The sequence below is a fragment of the Vidua chalybeata genome, chromosome 2 (assembly GCF_026979565.1).
Source record: "Vidua chalybeata isolate OUT-0048 chromosome 2, bVidCha1 merged haplotype, whole genome shotgun sequence".
NCBI classification, from domain to species: domain Eukaryota; kingdom Metazoa; phylum Chordata; class Aves; order Passeriformes; family Viduidae; genus Vidua; species Vidua chalybeata.
In genome coordinates this window covers 88,367,166-88,387,476 of record NC_071531.1, presented here as the reverse complement: position 1 = coordinate 88,387,476, position 20,311 = coordinate 88,367,166, and the positions used below count along the sequence as shown (strand labels likewise).

At 42.1% G+C, this 20,311-nt stretch overlaps 1 protein-coding gene across 1 annotated transcript in view; it reads right to left on the bottom strand.

Annotated features, from left to right (window-relative positions):
* Positions 1–8,862: 8,862 nt before the first annotated feature.
* Positions 8,863–20,311, bottom strand: part of ZC3H12C (zinc finger CCCH-type containing 12C) — a 39,212-nt gene continuing 27,763 nt past the window's right edge. The window contains exons 3-6 of the mRNA XM_053936492.1: positions 16,206–16,345; positions 13,185–13,419; positions 12,201–12,307; positions 8,863–11,463 (exon numbers count right to left, since the gene is read on the bottom strand). Of these exons, the coding sequence (XP_053792467.1) occupies positions 10,067–11,463; positions 12,201–12,307; positions 13,185–13,419; positions 16,206–16,345 (1,879 nt within the window). The 3' untranslated portion in view covers positions 8,863–10,066. The remainder of the gene's footprint in view (positions 11,464–12,200; positions 12,308–13,184; positions 13,420–16,205; positions 16,346–20,311) is intronic.

Below are 20,311 nucleotides of genomic sequence, written 5' to 3'. Positions count from 1 at the left end.
TGGTAAAACATAAGTTAAAATCCAGGTTTGTGCATGCCTGAAAGTTTTGTAGAGCTGGATGAAACCCAAAAATTCCTTCTCCCAGGCACCCTGGCCAGACCCCAATGCAATTTTCCCCTTTTCAGGCCACTTCCCGAGGGTTGGAATGTTGGGTTACCCAAACCACTGCTGCAGCTCTGGTTCCAGGATGCAGTTGGGGATCTCTGTAAGGTGAGCCTGGCTGGCGTAAGGAACCTGCCTGGAGAATATTGGCAGCTCCTTATCCCCCACACTCCTCTTGCTTACGCTTCACCCAGCTCATGTAAATTAATAGCAGCGTTGAATTTCTGTCATATCTACCTGCTGCTCCTGGCAGTTCAGCTGGGAAAGAAAAAGCCTGAATGTTGCTATAGAGACCATCAGATGGAGTGGCACCAGAACATCTTCTGCACCACTGCCACCGAGTGCTCACCTGTGTCCCAGCACCCAACTGGTGGCCGTGCTGGGAGTGGGACACCTCTGATCCTTGAGCCACCCCTGTCCTGCCCTGCAGAACCCCAGGAAGGACTGATCTCCTGGGTCTCCTACAAGCTAGATTTATGCAGGTCTTCCTCAGTGTGAAGCTTCTCCCAGCCTCTCTTTGAATAGACTTGTGGGTTGGACATGTCCCCAGGGACGGGCAGGGAAATGCAGGGCAGCAGCTCCTTCCTGGTGCTGGTTGTAGGACTGTGGGAGACTGCTGGGAAGGCTGAGTGAAACAGGTTACAAACAGGTGACAAAGCTGGTTGATGGAGGCAGCTTCAACCATTTCCAACACTTGTGCTGCTGGCTCTGCCACTCCAGGTGTCCCAGGAGTGGGTGCTGAGGTTACTGAACACAGGTCCTCTGCTGTGACACTGAGGAGCAGGATGATGGTGCTGTTTAATGCACGTGCTCATAATGGGCCCGCTCCTGTGCCAGCTTTTTCTTTACAATTACAGCAAAGGGGGCACTTTATGCACTGGGACACAAATCTCTAAATGTCCCTTCCATTTCTTCAGCACAGAATGATCTCAAAGATCCTGTGAGGGTGGAGGATGCTGCCCAGAGCAGCCCAAGTGACACTTTGTCCTGCTTGGAAATGGTCTCGCAAGGAGCATCCCTGTGTGTACAGCAGCCTCTCCTTAGCTTCTCCAGACAAGGTCATGCAGGTTGTCAAGTTCAGGTTTCAGCTCCAGGATGAGTGACAGAGCCCTTTCATCTCCAGTGTCACAACACTTCAGCCTGCATCAGGGGCTGCTGTGATGCCTGCCAGGCTCACAGGCATTTTGTTACAGCTTTTGCAAGAGAAATTTGTACACTGGTGACAGGGTCTCTAGGCCTGCCCTGCAGGTGATGTAGACAGATCTTATGGGATTTAGAGAATTGACTGAACTAGGGAAACTCACAGTCCTTGATCAGCCCAAGGGAGAAAGCAGAGCTATAGAGGAGAAGCCTCAGGTACACCATCCAAACACCAGGTGGTGTTTGGATGGTGGGAACACCATCCAAAGAGACCAAACCAGATTATACAAACACCAGCAACTTGATGTTTTGGAAAAAAAAAAAAAAAGTAAAAAAAAAAAAAAGTGCTGTATTTACCATTCTTGAAGCAATCTGAAAAACTGAAATCCAACCTGTGCCAGCAAATGCAGAAACCAGCATGTTCAGGGACATGACAAAACACAATTGTGGCTTTGTAACTCTTAATTATCCAGCACACCAGTTTCTTCCAAAATGAGGAATGAGTGTAAGTGTGGTAGTGGCTGTGAGGCTTCACTGAAGACAAGAGTTACAGCTGGAATACAGATGTTTAAAGCAGTTCATCGGTCCAGATCAGCTACAACACTTCTACTGCCCTTCCCTCAGTGTTTAACACTGCTGCTGCTGCTGAACACCCTGTGTGGAACAGAGTGGGTGGATCTTTACAACCACTTGTGGCTGGAAGCTGGGCTCTGGGGTGCTTGGCCCCCTTGCAGGAGAGAGGAGCATGATGGTCAGCCAGCATCCCACAGCTCAAGAGCTGGGCCATCCTACAGCTGAGGGAAGTGAGCAATGCCAGCAGGGAAGTGGCAGCTATTTTTTAGAAAATAACTTCAGTGTGCCAAACAACTTAGTAACAGAGAAAGGTTATCATCTGTTCATTCCTTCTTGTACTGGTCTTACAGTCCAAACTCTGGACATGCCCCAGGCCCTGTTAGCTCTCACTCTTTGCAGGGACAATGAACTGATGGCTGTGGTTGGTCATCCACCCAACCCCACCATCTGCTCCTCAGCTGTCAGGAGTTACAGCTCTGAGCTTTGGAACAGCACAGTGTCAGCAGCACTGTCAGTTTTTTCTGCAACTGAAATTGATGATGTGGTTTTTCCTTTTCTTTTGCTCTAAGCAATGTCTTTGAGAGAATAGGGACTTGCAGGGAAAGCAACACAACTTGCTGGAGTGGAGGCTGCAGAGTAAGTGGAGCAGGACTGTGAGATCAGCAGCCAAGGAAACCTCACCTTGGAGCATCAATCCATTGGATCACTGACCACCAGAGATGTGATCATTCACTCAGATTCCTTTCTGCAGAAGCTCCAAGCACTGATTTAATGAAAAGTAGCAATGACAATTCAAACAGTGTAATTCATAAAAAAATAAGTATTTCCATGTGGAGAATATAAGGGCTCAGCTGATCTGGAGGCAATGGGAGCATCTGGGCCAGCACTGCCCCAGCCTGAATTCTGACAAGGAAACAGAGGTGCTCAGTGTCCAGCAGCAGATCAGAAAAATACAAAGCAAACACAGACTGGTATGTCAGGGGCCAAGCAGCCTCACACCAGAGCTTGCAGAAGAGACACCACCTCAAGCTAAGCACATATCAGTGTTATCTCCTGGGCTGGGGCCACCTCACCCAGGGAGCCAGGAAAGCGCTTCCCACCCCTCGCATTACACGTACAGCTTCCCATTGCTCCTCCGCTCTGCTGCCGTTGTGATCAGTCTGGTTTGTGCTCACCATGATGAGTCTGGAGATGAACATTCCCAGAGGTGCATTGCTGCAGCTTTTCCATCAACGTGCTGGGGAGGGACCTTTATGTCTCACTCCAGTGGTTGTTTGCCCTGAGAGGAGGCACAGCCAGATGATGCACTCAGGCTGGATGCAGTGGAACAGCACCTTCACAGCTGTGCACAACATTTGCATTAAGGAAACTGATAGTGGTCACAACTAATGAAGAGCAACACTATGTTGTTCCTTCTTTTCTTAAGACGACCACTCATTTTATCTGCATTCATGTCACCCCACTACATTTCTCATTGCAGGGCTGTCAAGATGCTCCTGTGTCCACAACTGGAGAGGGAAGTAAGAGGGTTCCAGCAAGTTTGGACTGCCAGGCCTAGCCAGGAAAATGCAATTTGGAAAAATTACAACTCAACAGCTCCATGTATTTTGAGGACTCACTTTATCGCAGTTTTTAGCACCTTCTATTGAATCTTTGCACTCATTAGAATGGTTCACAACTATTCTATTCTAAATTCTATTCTGTTCTATTTACCCCTGCAGTATCCAGAGCTAGGCCACACTAACAATTATGCAATGGAAGACAAATAAATAAGTCCAGGTGCAAGGTGCTACACCTGGGTCAAGGCAACCCTAGACACGAGCACAGACCAGGAGAACTTACTGAAAGAAGCCCTGTGGAGATCGGGGGTTGCTTGTGGATGAAAAGCTGGACATGAGTCAACAATGTGGGCTCATGGCCCAGAAAGCCACTTGTATCCTGCCTGTGGCCAGGAGGGTGAAGAAGGGGATCCTGCCCTTGTGAGACCCCACCTGCAATGCTGCTGCATCCAGCTCTGGGGTCCTCAGCTCAAGAAAGGTGTTGACCTGTATGAGCAGGTCCAGAGGGTCACAGAGATGATCAGAGGACTGGAGCACCTCGCCTGTGAAGACAGCCTGAGAGAGTTGCGCTTGTTCAGCCTGGAGAAGAGAGGGTGCCAGGAGGCATTACAGTACCTTCTAGGATCTTAAGAAGGATTACAGAAAGGAAGAAATTGGACTCTTTGTATGGGCAGACAGGACAAAGGGCAATGGTTTTGAACTAAAAGAAAATAGGTTTAGAACAGATGTTAGGAAGAAATTCTTCACAGTGACAGTGGTGAGGCACTAGAACAGGCTTCCCAGGGAAGCTATGGCTGGCCTATCCCTGGTGATGTCCAAGGCCAGGTTGACCAGGTCCCATGAAAGGTGTCTTTGCCCGTGGCAAGGGGGTTGGGACTGCGTGATTTCTGAGGTCCCTTCTAAACCAAACCTTTCTATGATTCTATTTTTGAAACTGTTCCAGTTTACTCAATGTGAGCAGTTTTGTTGCAGGTTTTGTGCAGGTAGGAATACAAAGCTGTCTATAACTCACTGCTAACTGCTCCAGAGATTTTTTTTTTTTTTATGAAACAAAACCAGCCCATCAATAAGGAAAATGAATCTTTATTTTTTTTCTCTAAAAGCAGTATCCATGTACATGGTTCTTTATATGGTTTAGTGGTGGTTTTAAGATGTGAATAGTCACATCACAGAAACAATACAGAACAACCAATGATGGAATGAAGAGCCAGTTTGACAATTCCTTTACCAAGTAGCCCAAACATTATTTTTAGCTAATGGTTTTGCCACAGTGGACTTCAGGACAAGATAAAAATCTCACCTACTCAACACAAATACAGAGATAACAACTGGGAAAAGAGCTACAAAATACAATTATTGCTGTTGTATCTGCATTGCTTCCTTGCAGGATACTCTACTGTATGCTGGGAGAGCAGTTCTTAAATTTCAGTTTCATTAAGAAGAGTAGATTGTTATACTTTGAAAAAGAGAGGGTGGATGTTCTTAAACATGTAAGTAAATTTGGTTTGTAGGTGTTCCCAAAGCCTGCAAAGGGCAACCCTGGCCAAATGACCTGCCAGCACCAGTGAGATCTCCCCTGTGCTTGGGAGGAGGTGGCTCTCCAGCTGTGCTCCTCAAGGTCCCAGCCCAGCTGCACTTACACACACGCCAGTCTGACTCAGGTATTCTCTCACACCACTAAACCAGCCCACACCTCTGCTTCTGCTGAAGTCAGGTGTACGTGTTGGTGTTTGGGAGACTGGGCCCTCCCACGGCTATTGAGTGTGAGAGGGAACGAGAACTATTGCAGTTATTTAGCTTAAAGGGTAGACAGAGTAATAAACACTCCAAGCACAAGTTATGACAACCCTTTAAGACCTGAAAATGGAAGGTGGAAAATTATTTCAAGCACACTGATAACTATGAACCACACATGATATTTGGTAGTGCCTCTATAAACATCTATGAGGGATTTGATGTGCACCAGCACATTTCCCTGTACTGCATGGCACGGAAAACTCAGCACTCTGCAGGATGCTTCCCTTGCAAATGTGCATTTCCCGTGTGATTGGGTGCCTGGGCCAGCAGCTTCTCATGAAACCTTAAGAAATGTATTCTAGAATATCTAAAGATGAAATTTGAACATCTCTCATGTTACTGAGCAAAAGGTTAGCTGGAAAAACCATTTAAAACAGGTTTAGTTACATTATTAGTCTAAACAATGCACCCAAACATATTTAATTTGAACAAAACTCTTAAACTATGCCTCTCTAAAATTTACAAAGTATATAAAACATGTGATTTGACATTTATAAAACCTCAGCCCTTTTACAGAAAACAAAACAAGGCCATAGAATTTTAAGTTTAAATCTATTGGTTTTTCTTCTCAGCAGTTTTAGTTCCTATGATAAAAAAACTTCAACAAACAGCATTCCACCATGGCCTTATAATGCAAGGAATAAATTAGCAAGTCACACTGTAAATAAAAATAAATAATTTCTAAGTTTTTTTTCTTTTTAAATCGTCTTTTTAATTGCACAGTATTTTAAATTTTCAGTAGCAATGAAAAGTCAGTTGGGTATTTTTCTAAATGCTCCAGAGAGCAGGAAAGCATTATGTCTCATTTTTCAAGCGTTACACATTCAAAACACCTTGGTCAAACCATCAACTGGTAAAACTGGTAAATGTTTTGGTAGTCTCTTACTGTGGCAAGACGGTGCAGTATCTCTCACCCAAGGCATTCAGTCCTCTGGTGCTCACCCTGCCGGGGCAAACCCCAGTGTTCCTCTCCAAGTGAGGTACTCTGGTTTGCACTGGCAGCTTTGATATTTTTGGGAAGGCATTCACCATTAACTACAACTTTCACAGTAGAAGTTCATCAACATCTCAGCTACAGTCCGCACCCACCAAGGCTGCAGGAGTCTCCTTCAAGGGCTTCCCCAGCCTGGCATGCCTTCTCTTTTCAGGGCATCACACGAGCACATCAGGCTTTTGGCTCTCCCCAGAGCTACTCTGCAATGGAGGACTAAGCTACAATTCAGACATACCAAAGAAAACGGGACACCTGGGAAGGTATGATCTTACCTCAGACCATTAGCAGTATCTTAAACCCACTTGCCAAATATATGTGTGTATATATACAAATATATACATATACATATATATAAAACCCACATATTTGAAAAAATAAAAAACAACAAAGTGATTAATACTGTCATAGCCTGGGTATATTTAGCTCAAAGTTAGTTATCTACAGGACATACTTAAAAACTCTTAAATATTTGCGACATGTATTGAAAACAGTTGTGGGGAGATGCCTAATGTATGTGCATTAAAAATACTGCATATCTATATACTATTACTGATGCAGTTATAACAGCTTGGGATTTTATCTAAAAATACAGAGTTTCTGCTAGGTATCAAAACAACTCTCAAGTACTGAAGACAAAGGGAAGTTTTGCCCTCTTCTTAGCTGAGGGACAGCTATAATTTAAAGGTACTAAATCCTTCATTGCATCTCTGGCACTCAGCTGGAGCCAAGACAGTATCACTGAATTACCTCTGCTATTTAAGGATCACGGGAGGTTACAGCTCAGTTATTTGCATCAATGCAATTACATAGACAAAGGTAGTACCACTGCATCCATGTTTGTTACTGGTGTACTCTTTAGAAGTTGTTAAATATACAGACTGATCTCATCATGGAGATGTTCACACACAATTCCTCCATCTGTTACCACAGCAAAACAAAAGGAAGTATCAAGGCAAACATTTTGTCCACAGTAAATTTCCTTTACCCAACATAAGCGAGTCTAAGGGGAACTAGCACATCATTGCACAACATTAAAATCCACCAAATTACTCCTGCTCTTGTATTTTTAAAGCCTTTTCAGTGCTTGGGTGCAAAGCATAGAACCTATCACAAGAATTCCCTAGCGATCACCACCCTTTGGGGATTCAGTACTGCCCTGGCCGTGTGTGGAGGCAATGGACACAGGTAACTCAGGCCTGGGCAGTGCAGCTCCTCACACTGATATCTCAGCTGCTGAGCCCCTGCTCTAGGCCAGACTGTTACATGTGCATGGCAGGAGCATCCTGGTGCCCACATCACAGGAAAAAATACAAAACACTTCTATTATGTATGCACGTTTCAGTTCATGCTTAAAGGAGTTGAACTTTTGGCAGAAGTAAATACCTACATATAAAAAATAAACTTAGAAACCTATTAAAACCACAAACACAATAATTGCATTATTAAAACAGCTGCATCTACACTATGGTGTAGTACTTCAGTGTAATTCAGTTTAACCAAATCTTAGCGTACAACTAAGACGAGACCCATTTCCCAGTCCAAACCTCAGCGTCAGCGCTGCATCAATCTCTAATTAAAACATGCTCTACGGATGGCGACCAACCAAATCCAGGGAAAAACTGTTGCCACAGGTGAAGAGGTCTTCTCCCTAAACAGACAATGCAGGACAGATGGTGTAGAGCCCCTCTGGCCATGCCACGGGAACAGGCAATGGCAGAACCTGCAGCGCTCCAGCAGTGGAAGCTGCAGGAGCACCACGTCCTGAATTGGTTTGCTGAACATGGTTCAGATTATTGGATATGTCTATAGCACAATGCTCTTTAGAAGCATTTACTGTATACCCAAACCCTACTTGCTGCAACACATGGTGTCACACAAGTAGTGAAAATGTCTTCGTATTCAAAGGTGCTTGGACATCATTTTCAGGCAGCATTTTACCTTTATTTTAGTGAGTTCCCACTACGAAGATTTTAGAAGGAATAAGATGCCAATAGTCTACTTTTTTGTTTTAGTATGCAAAATTGAGACAGACACCTAAATAAATACCTACTTTTACTTGCCTAAATCTATTCTATGTCTGAAATGTCTAATTTTTTAAATAAGGGATAAAATGTTGCCCAAAAGACTAGTTATAATTTTACATCTGTGTTTCTAATCTACAAATCAAAATAGTTCTCAGTTAAAAAGATACAATTTGTATCAACAGTAAAAGGTACTTTCTGGTTCTTCAGGGCCTTACTTAAAACTCCAGCAAGTGTACCAAAATTATCAGCTGTAATAGTGTAAACGAGTGACATTTTTTAACACTGAACATCATTACAATGTATGGAAACCTAAAACTGTCGGCAACTGATCATGTCATGGAAGTACATCTGACATCAATTGCAAAAACAATTTCTATTTTTCATATATATATATATATATATATGTATATATATATAAAAGCTTAAGAGGTGCTAGTAAAACCCATGACTTTAAACCAGAAATATTCCTTACTAATGCTAAAACAGACTTGGCTTGTCTGTTTCTAAAACTACACTATTTGTGGCAAGAATCAGGCCTACACAATGAAAAAAAGCAAAAACTAACTCCAGGAACACATATGGTATCTTCTCTCCCCACAACCCTCCCCTCCCCAGCCAAAAAAGAAAAAAAAAAAAAGTTTAAGTTATTATTTTGAGCTACAATATCATTACCATAGTGCAGATAATAAATGTTGCATATCCTGAACACACAAAACCTTTTCAGGCCAGCCTTGATAAATAGCAAGAAAAATCAAACAGTATCTTAAATACAAAACTTGCATTGAGATAATTAAATTCATTTAAAAACAGGTAAATACTTTATGAAAAGCATATTTTATCCAGTACAGTTGTGCAGCAATACAAAGGAAAAACATATGAAACAACTAAACAGGGCCCTACGATTTCAGGTCTCCATCTACAGACCAGAGATACACAGAGCTGGTTAAAAACACACGGGAACTGAAACAGGGTGGCCTGGTTTGGGGTGGTTCTGAGCATTTGCAGTTTCTCTTAGCTTCCAAGGGGTCTGCAAATTCTCAGTACCTCTGAAAATCAGGCAATAAGGCTTTTAACATATCCATAAATTAGTAAAAAATAAAAAATCTCTTCCTCCTCTGTTTGCATCTGATCTTACTAATTGACTGCACCAACAAAAACATGTAACTATTTAAGCAAAACAAAGAAAGCAACAAAAAGTGCCATACTATAAATTACCAATATATTGTTACCCATTTCACTGTTAACTGGTAACTTAATTATTTGTTTCAAAAAATGTAGTCAGTGCTGTAGGAAATCTTTGTTTTCTACAAACAGGTGATTACAGCACGAAAAAGCTCACAAAAACAAACAAACATACATCAGACATACTCGTGGTGGCTTAAAAAGTTCAGAAACTTGGCTTGAAAATTGGCTTGAAAATTGCCTGCCAGAAGTAGCAGAATCCTCATTCTGCAGTTTAGTATCTCACAGCCCAAGGATAAGCATCCAGCAAGTTAAAAAACGAAACCAAAAATCCCAACAAAATGTAACAATGATAAGAAAGTGCTGCATATAAACCCCTGATGCACCAAAGATTATAACCAGAGACCACAGATTTTTTTTTTTTTATATATATATATATATATAAATTTAAACTGGAACATCCTCCAGATGTGAAAATAGCCATTTAAAAATTTTCAAACTACAACACAAGACTTATCTGGTACTTTCAATGCATGGGGCTATACATACAGACTCCATGATACAGTATTTCACATAAATGGATTACTATATAACCTCCTTGCTGAGAAGGAGATCCCAAATGCTATTGTAGCAAACCTCCCTCAGCGTTAGAGCTGAGCTGAAAACTACGAGACACCACAAAGATGCGTCGTCTCTCAATAACCTAGCTGAGATTTCTCCACTAAGATGGCAGCAGCGAGCTGCTGAGCGTCCGTCACGTGAGGGTTCTTCTTCATCACCATCCTCACAAGATCAGGGGGGAAGATGTTGCAGAGGTTAACGTAAACCTTCTCCCGGGTGTCTTGGAGCCTTGGGGGGTCTTGCGGGATTCCACAGTAAGGTACGCGCCAGGGCTGGTCCTGCTGCTCAGGAAGGCTTTGGAAGGTGAACTGCTCGTAGCACGGCTGCGTGGGGTTGCTGGGCAAGGAGTACGTCTGGCGGTAGCCGTAGGCATCCATCCCGTAACTCTGCCTATCCCAACCTCCCAGCCCCTCCTGGCCAGAGTAAGGCTTCCTGTGTCTTAACGGAGAGTTTTCGTACAAACGCGAGTCTGAAATGCTGTCTATTCTCGTGGACACCAGGGCTCTCCCCAGATGCAGCGTCTTCGAATGAGACGAGCTCTGAGATGCGGAGTAGTCATTCGGACAACTGGAACGAGCACCGACTGCTGGATGCTGCAGATGCACAGCCATATACGGAATGGGAGATTTGTGGTGATGCTTTGGTTCTTCGTGACTATAGCTCTGCACTCGAGTGAGGGGCTCATGGTAGCTCTGCAGGAAGGGCTGAGCGTTAAGGCGGCCGTGGGGGTGCACGTGCTGACACTTCAAGTTCTCCTCCAGCTGTGGGTCAGGCGAACTCATGTAAGAGCGGTCGCTATAACCCACATAGGAATCGCTGCTGCCACAGCTGACGCTCCCCTCGCTGCTGCAGTCGGAAGCTACAGAGCTAATCCGATAGTCTGTGTCCAAGGAGAAGCGCCTCTCAGGACTACGCGGTCCAGATATGCTGAGGTTTGAATACGCACTCAGCATAGAGTAATACCCTACATCCACCGGAGACTCACATTTTGGATACTGGTCATAAGGCATTGGTGTTCCATGATTTTTGGTTGCCATCATCACTGTAGGATACTGTCCCTGTGGTCTTTGATCCTGAGGTGGGAAGTGAACTCCGGATGGAAGGCCATTAGTTAAAGGTGCAGTACTTTGGGGTTTTCCAGCAGAGGAACTTGGTATACTAACTAAAGAAGGTACAGACCTGGTTTCCAATTTGTTTTTGGTGGGAAGCTTTTCCTCCAAGTCTTGATAGACCTGAGTCCTTATACTAGGATCCGATTGCCTCTTTGGAGCAACACGCTTCAGCTCTGAAGTGCCATCACTTTTAGTGCTACAGGGAACGCTATTGCTTTTTACCAGTCCTCCTTCACTTGTAGTTTTGGCAGCTGTGCTTCTAGACATGGCACGAAGTTCATCAGCTACAGATCTCTGAGGCTGATTTCCTCTTTCTGGATGATAGTATTTGCATTTGTGTCCATAGGTACATTTCTTCCCTATTAATACAAACACAATCAGATTTTAAAAACTTCAAACAAAATCTGTTCGACATCAAATAACAGAAATGCCCCTCATTTGAAGTTCCACTGTTGATTTGAAAGATCTTGCAAGTAAGATTGGTTTTGTGCAACACAGGGTGTGCTCTAAGAACTCCTCTCCTGTTTTGTGGGGAAAAAAGAGGTGATGGTAGTGTCCTGCAGCTGGTGCTGTGGGAATGCAGACTAACACGACCAGCCACATTTTGAACTGGATGTGGCACTGCCAGGGAGGCTGTACACACCTGCTGTCTCAGGCCAAGGCAGAAAAAATAGAGAAGTCCCACAGCTATAAGGCCAGCAGGTTTCAGCTCACTCAAGATGCCTGTAGGAATGCTCAGTAGCTAAACTTCAGATAGCTCAATTAATTCTCTGGAAGAAAACCTCAATATCTCATGACATTAGAAAGGGCTTCTGGAACCTGCAGAATTTAGGTGTTGATTTGGATTTATTCCAATGAACGTTTAATAAAGTTGTTCCTTTAGTTCAATTAGTAGACAGAAATGTTTTTTAAGCAGCACATGAAAAAATTGCTTCAGTTTCCACCATCAGCTCAGCATTTCAACCCATCTCAGGCTAAGACAACAATGTTAAAACCAATGTTAAAGAGTCTTAAACAGTTTTGGCAGTGTTAAAATAAAACAGGATCTTGGTCTCTAGTCCCAGTACATAAAAATTGAGGGGTTAAATCAAATTACCATATGGACATGGTTGCTTCTTATGTTCTGGCACAATAGGCTTTTTCCTAAGAAAATTGTCCAGACTCGGACCATGGCGGCCAAGAGGATCATCAGGAGGCATAAATCTACAAAGAAAGAACAAAGTATTATGGACGCAAACAAGCCTTTTCATACTTCTCATGCAATGACCAAGAACCTCATGACTATGCTACATGATAATCTGCCATCCTGTCGTTTTTAAATCCGGGAACCTCAAGAGCAGTTTTGGAAGGCCATCTTTCTGCTGCAGGTACTGCCTTAGAGGTAGGTCACAGGAACAGACTGTGTGGACACCTCTAGACTGCTTCAGACACCTTTGGTCCAGCTCAGTTGATGCTTTATGGCAAGGCAGGGCTGCAAATAACCCATCCCAAAATCAAAAGTAAGGGCTGCAATACAGGCAGCCATTTCTTAAAATACCACTACTAGCTTTTCAAAACTGTGGTGATGGCCTAGGATTCTTGCATCAGCATTCAGGCACCTCAACACGAGCGCCTGCTTAGGGGAGCACTACAAGAAGCCACCAGCAGTAACTGCAGTTGATCTGCAGGCTGGGGTACATTTACTATAGATGGATCTAATCAGACAGTTGAACTACAGACCCCCTGAAGTTCATTCCAACTTGGGTTTTTCTATGACTCTAGGACTTAGAAGTCTAACTACAGGCACTTGAAAATGTTTGTTCAGTATATCAACAGAGCTGGAATATTATACCATAGCATACATCAAATATACATTGGCATACACCAAAGAGGAAAAAATAGCATAAAAAGACCTAAAAATGTTGCTACAAAAACAGTTTCAAGTACTTCTAATCAGAAGACCAAATTTATGATTGACTATTCCCCCTGTTTTCCTACATATACCTAATGATCTGGGTGTAAGATGAAAAATTTGTACAAATCTTCAAACTGTCCTTTCCTCAATTATTTTAGTGGCACATGTAAAGACAGAATGACTTACTTGTCATTAACAAAAGAATACATCAACAAGCGTTCATCTATGAACTTCTTCCATTCTGGCTTTTCATTAGCTAGATCCCTGTAGTTATCATTAGAGACAATGATGCCATCTGACTCAAAGGCCAACTTCACTATAAATCGGTCATCGTAGCACACCACCCTTCTCCCTTGCACACGCCGGGATGGTGTGAACACGAGAATCTTCTCCTTTTCTAATTTACGCAAGATTTCTTGATCTACAAGGAATAAGAATCAAAAGTCAAACAAGAAAGAAAATAAAAAAGTTTGTTTAACCTCTAAAGATATTAGGCTTGAGGAAGAAAATCCAAGCATTTAGGACTAAAAATGTCTTATATGTTATAGTCCACATATGATATCTGAACTTATAGTCAGCAGTCAGCTGACAATAGTTTCAAAAAACCCCAAAAACAAATCAAAACCTCCTGCTCCACACCATTTCTCTAGGACTAACACAGGGGACCTTGTTCATGTTCCTGTGGCTCAAAATAAAAACCATTTTATCACCCCTCTGGTGAGGGGGTCATTTTTATCACCACTGACTATGAAGACTATACCCACGTACAGCCATGGTTTTCTCGTATTTTCTCCTTGGTGAAGACAGACCTTTTCCATCTCTTTGTAGAACCCAGCAAGAAATATCTTTTGAAAGAATTCTAGTAGCTCATATTAATAGGACAGTCTCATGAAAGTCTCTGCCCATCAACAGAAGGGGTACCCACAAGGACTAGAAAATCCACATTCTGTACAAGCACTCAGGTTCTCCACAAATATTAACAGCATTCCCCAGAAAGGCACCTGATGTAATTTTGTAACCAACAGCAAAAATGGTGGTGATTTGGTTTGGTTTTTTTTTATTAACAACAGTAATAGTTTAGATTGTATCTTTCCTTGAATGGTTTACACATTTATATATGTGTATAATATGTATATATATGTGTATAGATGTGTACACATTTATATAAGTTCTTATGAAAGCCAGACAGATTTCTCTTCAATCCTTCTAAATAAGCATATTTAGCATTTTATGTAGTTCCTTCTTGTTCTACACAATCTGTCACTCACATGTCCCAAAAGTATTTTATTTTCCCTTTTCCTGTGTAGAACCTGGAGATCCCAAGGAGCTTTGGAAGACAGACCTCAGGCTACGAAGGAAGTTGTACCTAGTACTGGGGCACCTACCCCTTATGTTGATTCTCCTACCTATCACTCTCCTTGGAGCAGACAAGCTATGAAAGAAAAATACACAAAATACTAGGCAACACCTAAAACAGCAGAAGATGCTTGCACAGTGAATATGAGCCATGGCTACAAGCAATGGTTAAGATCTCAAATAACTCAACTGTTTTGTAGCATAAGAAACTTGACAGGGAACATGTTCCATCTGGGAAAAAAAAAAAAAAGAAGATTCCAACAGGGAGAAATACAGCATTAATATAACATATAAGCAATATATTTGATACAAGCATTTATTTGCTTAATAGAAAAAGCACAAAATTTTAAATGAAATACAACCTTTTTGTATTCAAACCCCCACAATGTGCTGAATGATGAGTGAGAGTGAGATGGAGGGTGATTTATTTTTTCCCTGCTAGGAAAGAATAAAAAAAAATCTGCCATGTGATGACTGGCAGGTACTGGTAAGAAAGATGTGGCTGTTGTTTTGTCCAAGAGGCTTCTCATGAATGCTGACAGTCCAGAACCATCCCATGCTAGTCAACTAGGGCTTTTTCAAAACTCCAGCTGGCCATGTATTTCAGGTGCATAATTCTGGAAACAAGTATCAGCACCAGGAATATTACATGCCTGGTAGCACACAGGCTTCCTGCATCCTTAGAGGAAAACAGAAGATGCAGTATTTTTACAAAAGATACAATAACCTGCTCTGATCTTCCTCCCATTTTCAGGGTCCATGTTGACACATGGAATACTGATTTCTCATTGCTAGACAATTCCCCATTGCTAGGTCAATTCTAGCCTTGCTGCTTTCTTGAAACACCGTTTGGGGCATTTAGCCCTACGCACAGTCCAAGCAGATGTCACAATTTAATTCTAAGTGGCCAAATTTTTATTACTTAGCTAATGCTCTTCTCACACTCCAAACACTAGTACAGCAAAAGAGAATGGATTCAAGAGGAAGGCTCCACAGGGTAACAGCAGCTTTCCAAATGTTTCCTTGTGTTAACATGCTATATTCTAGTAGCAATCAAGAAAATGGAATGAAGTGTTGATAGGATCTTTCCAGATATTTGAAGATGCACATGGCAATCAAAACATGCTTCTGTATTCTTTTAGAAGCTACAGCTATTAGTCTCAAAAGCTTCCCCTCCTTTAATGGTAGCTGTGCTACCTCTCTCCCCCCCGCCAAAAAAAACAACAACCCTTCCTCCTCTCCAACTTCTAGGGGTTTTTTAACCTCCAATTGCTTTCTATTCCAACTTTAGGGCAGTTGGAGGATGTCTCTCCAGCCTTCACAAAGAACCTATTAGTTTGATGAAAGAATAAATATCTTTACACCAAATTTTTTCCTAGATAAACACATTCAAAATTAAATTTTTCAAAAGTTGTCTATTTGCTAATAGTAATGACAAAGAGGGGAGCCATTCATTCCCTTTTTGTCTGGATAATTCCCATAATCCAAAGTGGGCAGTGACAGGCAAGCCTGACAGAATCTGCTCACCACAAGAAATAATACCCAGCAAATGACTAACTTCAAACCTCTTTGCTACTAATGCTGCATGGACAAAGCAGATTTTAAAAAAGGCAATTACATCCTTCAAGAAGTAAGTAGCAATGGAATAGAAACTTAAGCAGATGATCAGAACAGAACAGGAGGACTTGGAAAGGGCATTGCTTTGTCTTTTTCCTGCCTACAGATCACGATGTAATTACTGCACCAAAGATACTTTCTGTTACAGCCTTTCATTGCAGAAGGTTTGTTCATTTGAGCAGTAGCACTCCTGCTGGGCAAAGCACTGAACAAACAAGCAAAGATACAGCTTACCTGTTATAAGTGCATCTGGTCTTGACTGTTCTTTCCTCCACGCTGGCACAAACACAGTAACATCCTTGTGGCCTCTTTCCAAAAACCAATCTACTGCCAGTTTGATTCCTCGACAAGAAAATACTTCTTTGTTCCCATGGCTGAAACACACACATTAAAATTCTTTATTAGATGACTTTTTCTATGACCATAAATGGAGCTCAGTAAAATGCAGATGTCATAGCCATGCTTTTCACTTGCTCCATGGTTTCTAAAGGCACCTGGGAGTCTGTCTGAGCCATGCCCAAACACAGCCATCATTTCCAAAACAGTGGGGGAGAGGCCTGCTAAATCTTCCAAACACATTTATTACCTGTACACATATTTGACAAACAAAGAAAAAATATAAGTAGGGGTTTTTAAAAATCCTCATAGCCCAACCAAGAGTATGGGGTTTAACAGGCAGCTCAAAGACTTGATGAGGGAAAGCAGGAGGTCCAAAATACCAACACAAGAGTGCACTGTGCTTAGGACATGGTAGCAGATGAGCACAGGTGTGCACAGCAGCAGGGGAAGGCACAGCAGAACCAGCTGCTGCAGGAGCTCCTCAAGGTCCTGTGTGAACAGGGAATGAGAGAGGAGGCCTCCAAGCCCAAGGGGATGGCAGGACAAATTAGGCAAACTGAGGAGACTGTCCAAAATCAACATGGCAGAACTAAGAATGTGCTTAGTACGTACTTCAGAAGGAGAAATTAATGTGTATTTTAAACGCTGTGTAGAGACAATTAATTGTGATCACACAAAAGCAAAACAAAATATCTGTCTGTTGTGCAATAACTGTCTGGGGTAAGGCAAGAGACGCAATTATGTCATTTTCTAAAGGCAGACAAGTCCTTGCCCTACTTCTACATCCAGTTTCAGGCATGACATTATAAAAGACATAGATGAAATGGAAAGAATCCAAAAGAAAGTTAAAGGAGACCTATGGGGAAAGGCTGAAGGAAGCACATTTAGCTAATCTGAAAAAAAAAAAAAAAAAAAAAAGGCAGCTTGTGGAAGAACAAACCAATCATCCATGTATAGGAAGTAACTGAAATGGAGGATAGCAATCAACCAATGGGTGTCCATAGATTGTGACATGGTTGCTGTGAGAAGAATTTGGGATTGCCCCATGATGGGCACACCCAGCTCTAGCCAGCTCAACAGTGCAGGAGATGGGAATGAGGGAACACCATGGCATGAGGATGAGGAGCTGCTTCGTGAGGAGCAGGTACACGCCCAGAGGGACCTGCACAGTAGAGAACAGGAAAAGTACAAGAAGGAAGGAGCAGCAGAGAAAAACTGAAAACTGTGACATTCTGACCCCAGTCCCCTGCACTGCTCACAGCTGCTCTGAAAGGACTGACTGCCACCTGCAGCTGTGACAAGGTGTAAGAGTGATGCTGTGGTGAGATAGTGAGGAGGACACATATTTGGAGTGAAGCAAGCCTGGAAAAGGGGAGATAGTCTTTCCCCTAAATAGTTTAATGTTTGTCCTTTTTGTTTCCTAATACCTGATTTGGAAATAAATATTTATATTAACTGGCTATAAATCAAATTGAATTCCCGAAGCTGAGTCTGCCTAACATAAAAAATTACATGATGAGTGATCTCCCTGTCATTATTTTGACCCATGGGTTTTCTTGCTTCTGCTCTTCCTGTTTTCTCTCCCATTCTGCTGGGAGGAGGCGAGCCATAGCCAATCCACTACAGTCCCGCCAGATAAGGACAGAAAAGTCCTTAACTAGAGCTAGAAAAGTCCTTAACTAACATAGTTAAGCACAATGTTAGTGAAAGCTTTCTCCCTGATCTGCGGTACAGTCTGGCCATGGATTTTGGGATCTCCTCATCGGACTCTTTGCAGAACAAGACAGACAGCTCCTCTGAGGCCCATCTAGGTTCTCTGTGCACAGGAGACATGCAACTTTTGTGACACCCCTCCCAACGCTGCAGCTCTGTATAGCAGAAGAAACACAGGGGCATGGAAAGAAGTCATCACCTTTCACTTGGCTGGCTTGTCATGTATAGCAGGTGTGCCACAATCTGCTTTCCAGAAGGGTAAAAGAAAATTCTTTGTCTGTGATTACTGAAGGGGACAATATAATGACAGATAGCCACAGGAATTTTAGGAGTCCCTTTCTCCTTGCATGTTTTGGGGTAAATGAAACATCAGAAAGTTATTTAAAAACTTTTTCCCCTTCCGTAGGAAAGTAGGTACCTCCTTTTTCCACCTTCTAAAACATAGCACTGCTGTGTCTTTCTTGACACTGTGGGAGCTTGAGTAATTGTGCAATAGACAAAGTGCCAAAGAAAAAGTGAGAAAACTTTTGCAAAAATATTCTGATTTCAGCAGCCTGTGATGGAGGTGGTGTACACTTGCACCTGAGTCAAGAGAGAATGAGTCATGGCTAACACTCCTTACAAAGCATCATTCTCAGCAAAGGCTGTGTTGAATGTCACAGATCCCAAACAAAAGGAAAAAAAAAAAAAAAAAAGAAAAGGAAAAAGGAAAAAGGAAAAGAAGAGCCCACTACCATAAACCGGATTTAAGTGAGGAAGTGTCCTACTTCCTCTTGTAATGAAACTGGAGACAGTACCTGCAAACATAAGCATATACTCTGATACTCTGATATTGCAATTGTTGCCAGCCATAATGATCAAAGCTTGTGGATTTTAGCTGCCCTGGGGTACTTAAAGGATAGTTTAAGCCCATCTTCTGTGCCTTTAGGGCTACACTAGGAACACCGTCAGGAACAATGTATCTATGGACCTCAATATCCTATTCAGCTTTAGCTGTAGGCCTCTGCAGTAACGAATTCCCTGTTTTCTCTGATTATATCACACAATACTCTATTACATCATAATAACATTGTAATAATAAAACACAGACCAGTATTTTTTTCTAGGCATTGTTTTATACTACACAACTATTCTTGTGCTTGTTTGGCTGCAAGAGTGGTATCTCTGTGTATTTCAAAACTTACCAGGAATAGAAAACCAAACCACACACAGATGTGACACAAAGTGCACATGCACACAATGCATAGCAAAAATGGCCAACAGTATTTAATCTATGGTCTAATTCCATCTTCCCTTGACAAGACAAGATTGGGACACTTGGTGCATATTCAACGCCCAGGGGGCAGCCATAAGGCCTCCTTTGCAAAGCCTGAGACAAGAGGTTACTGCTCATGCTATCAGCAGGCTGGGTGCAACTATAAATATATTGTAATCCACTTTAAAACAGTCAGGAAGATCTTGTTCCAGCTATTAAATTCCAGTGGAATCACTGTACTGTGATTACTCTAAACAATCTCCATGGTTTCAAGTGGATAAACCTACCTTTCACTCCTGACAATGAAAAAGTGGTGTGTTAGACTACATTTTAGCAGCACTATGTTTCTTTCTGCAAATGTGAGAAATAATTTCAGGAAAAAAATCCTGGACTCTTGGACGTTCTTGCCTATTGCTTTCCATCAGGTTGTAGTTCAGGCCATGCTTTTAAAGGCAGAGGGGGGACCAGGCAGTTCAGCTCCTTAGTTTTCTATTGCATAGTACAGACTATCAAAATTCTTTCATCCACAACAGAAATTTTAAATATACTTCAACTGTATGAAACAGAAGTGGCGAATGCATTACAATGCATACCAGCTATTCTGCACTGCTGAGCAAGTGAATTTGTAACTTGTATAAATCTTTACTCTTTTTTCCACTCCTTTTCAGACACACGCCTAAACTCGGATGTGAGTGGATACAAATTCCAAGGAATTGAGATCATTAGTGAGAAAGTCTGTGAAGGAGATGTGTAATTAAAATTTGTTCTTTTGTTGTTAGGCAGAATTGATGCTCTTCATTTTGTGATCTTTGTGCTTCATCAGCTTTATGATGTCATATGGTGAAAAGACTGAAATCATGCTACTGCTTCTGACTTCTTTTCTTTCTTCTTAGTTGTGAAAAAGATGAAAAATGTTTGTACTTCTTTGTCAATGAATTTCCTTTTAAAAATCTCTTTCCAATCATTAGGAATATGAGAAAGCTCAGACCAGTCAGGTTGACAGCTGTAGCCCTGAGTGAGATACTGGTTTATA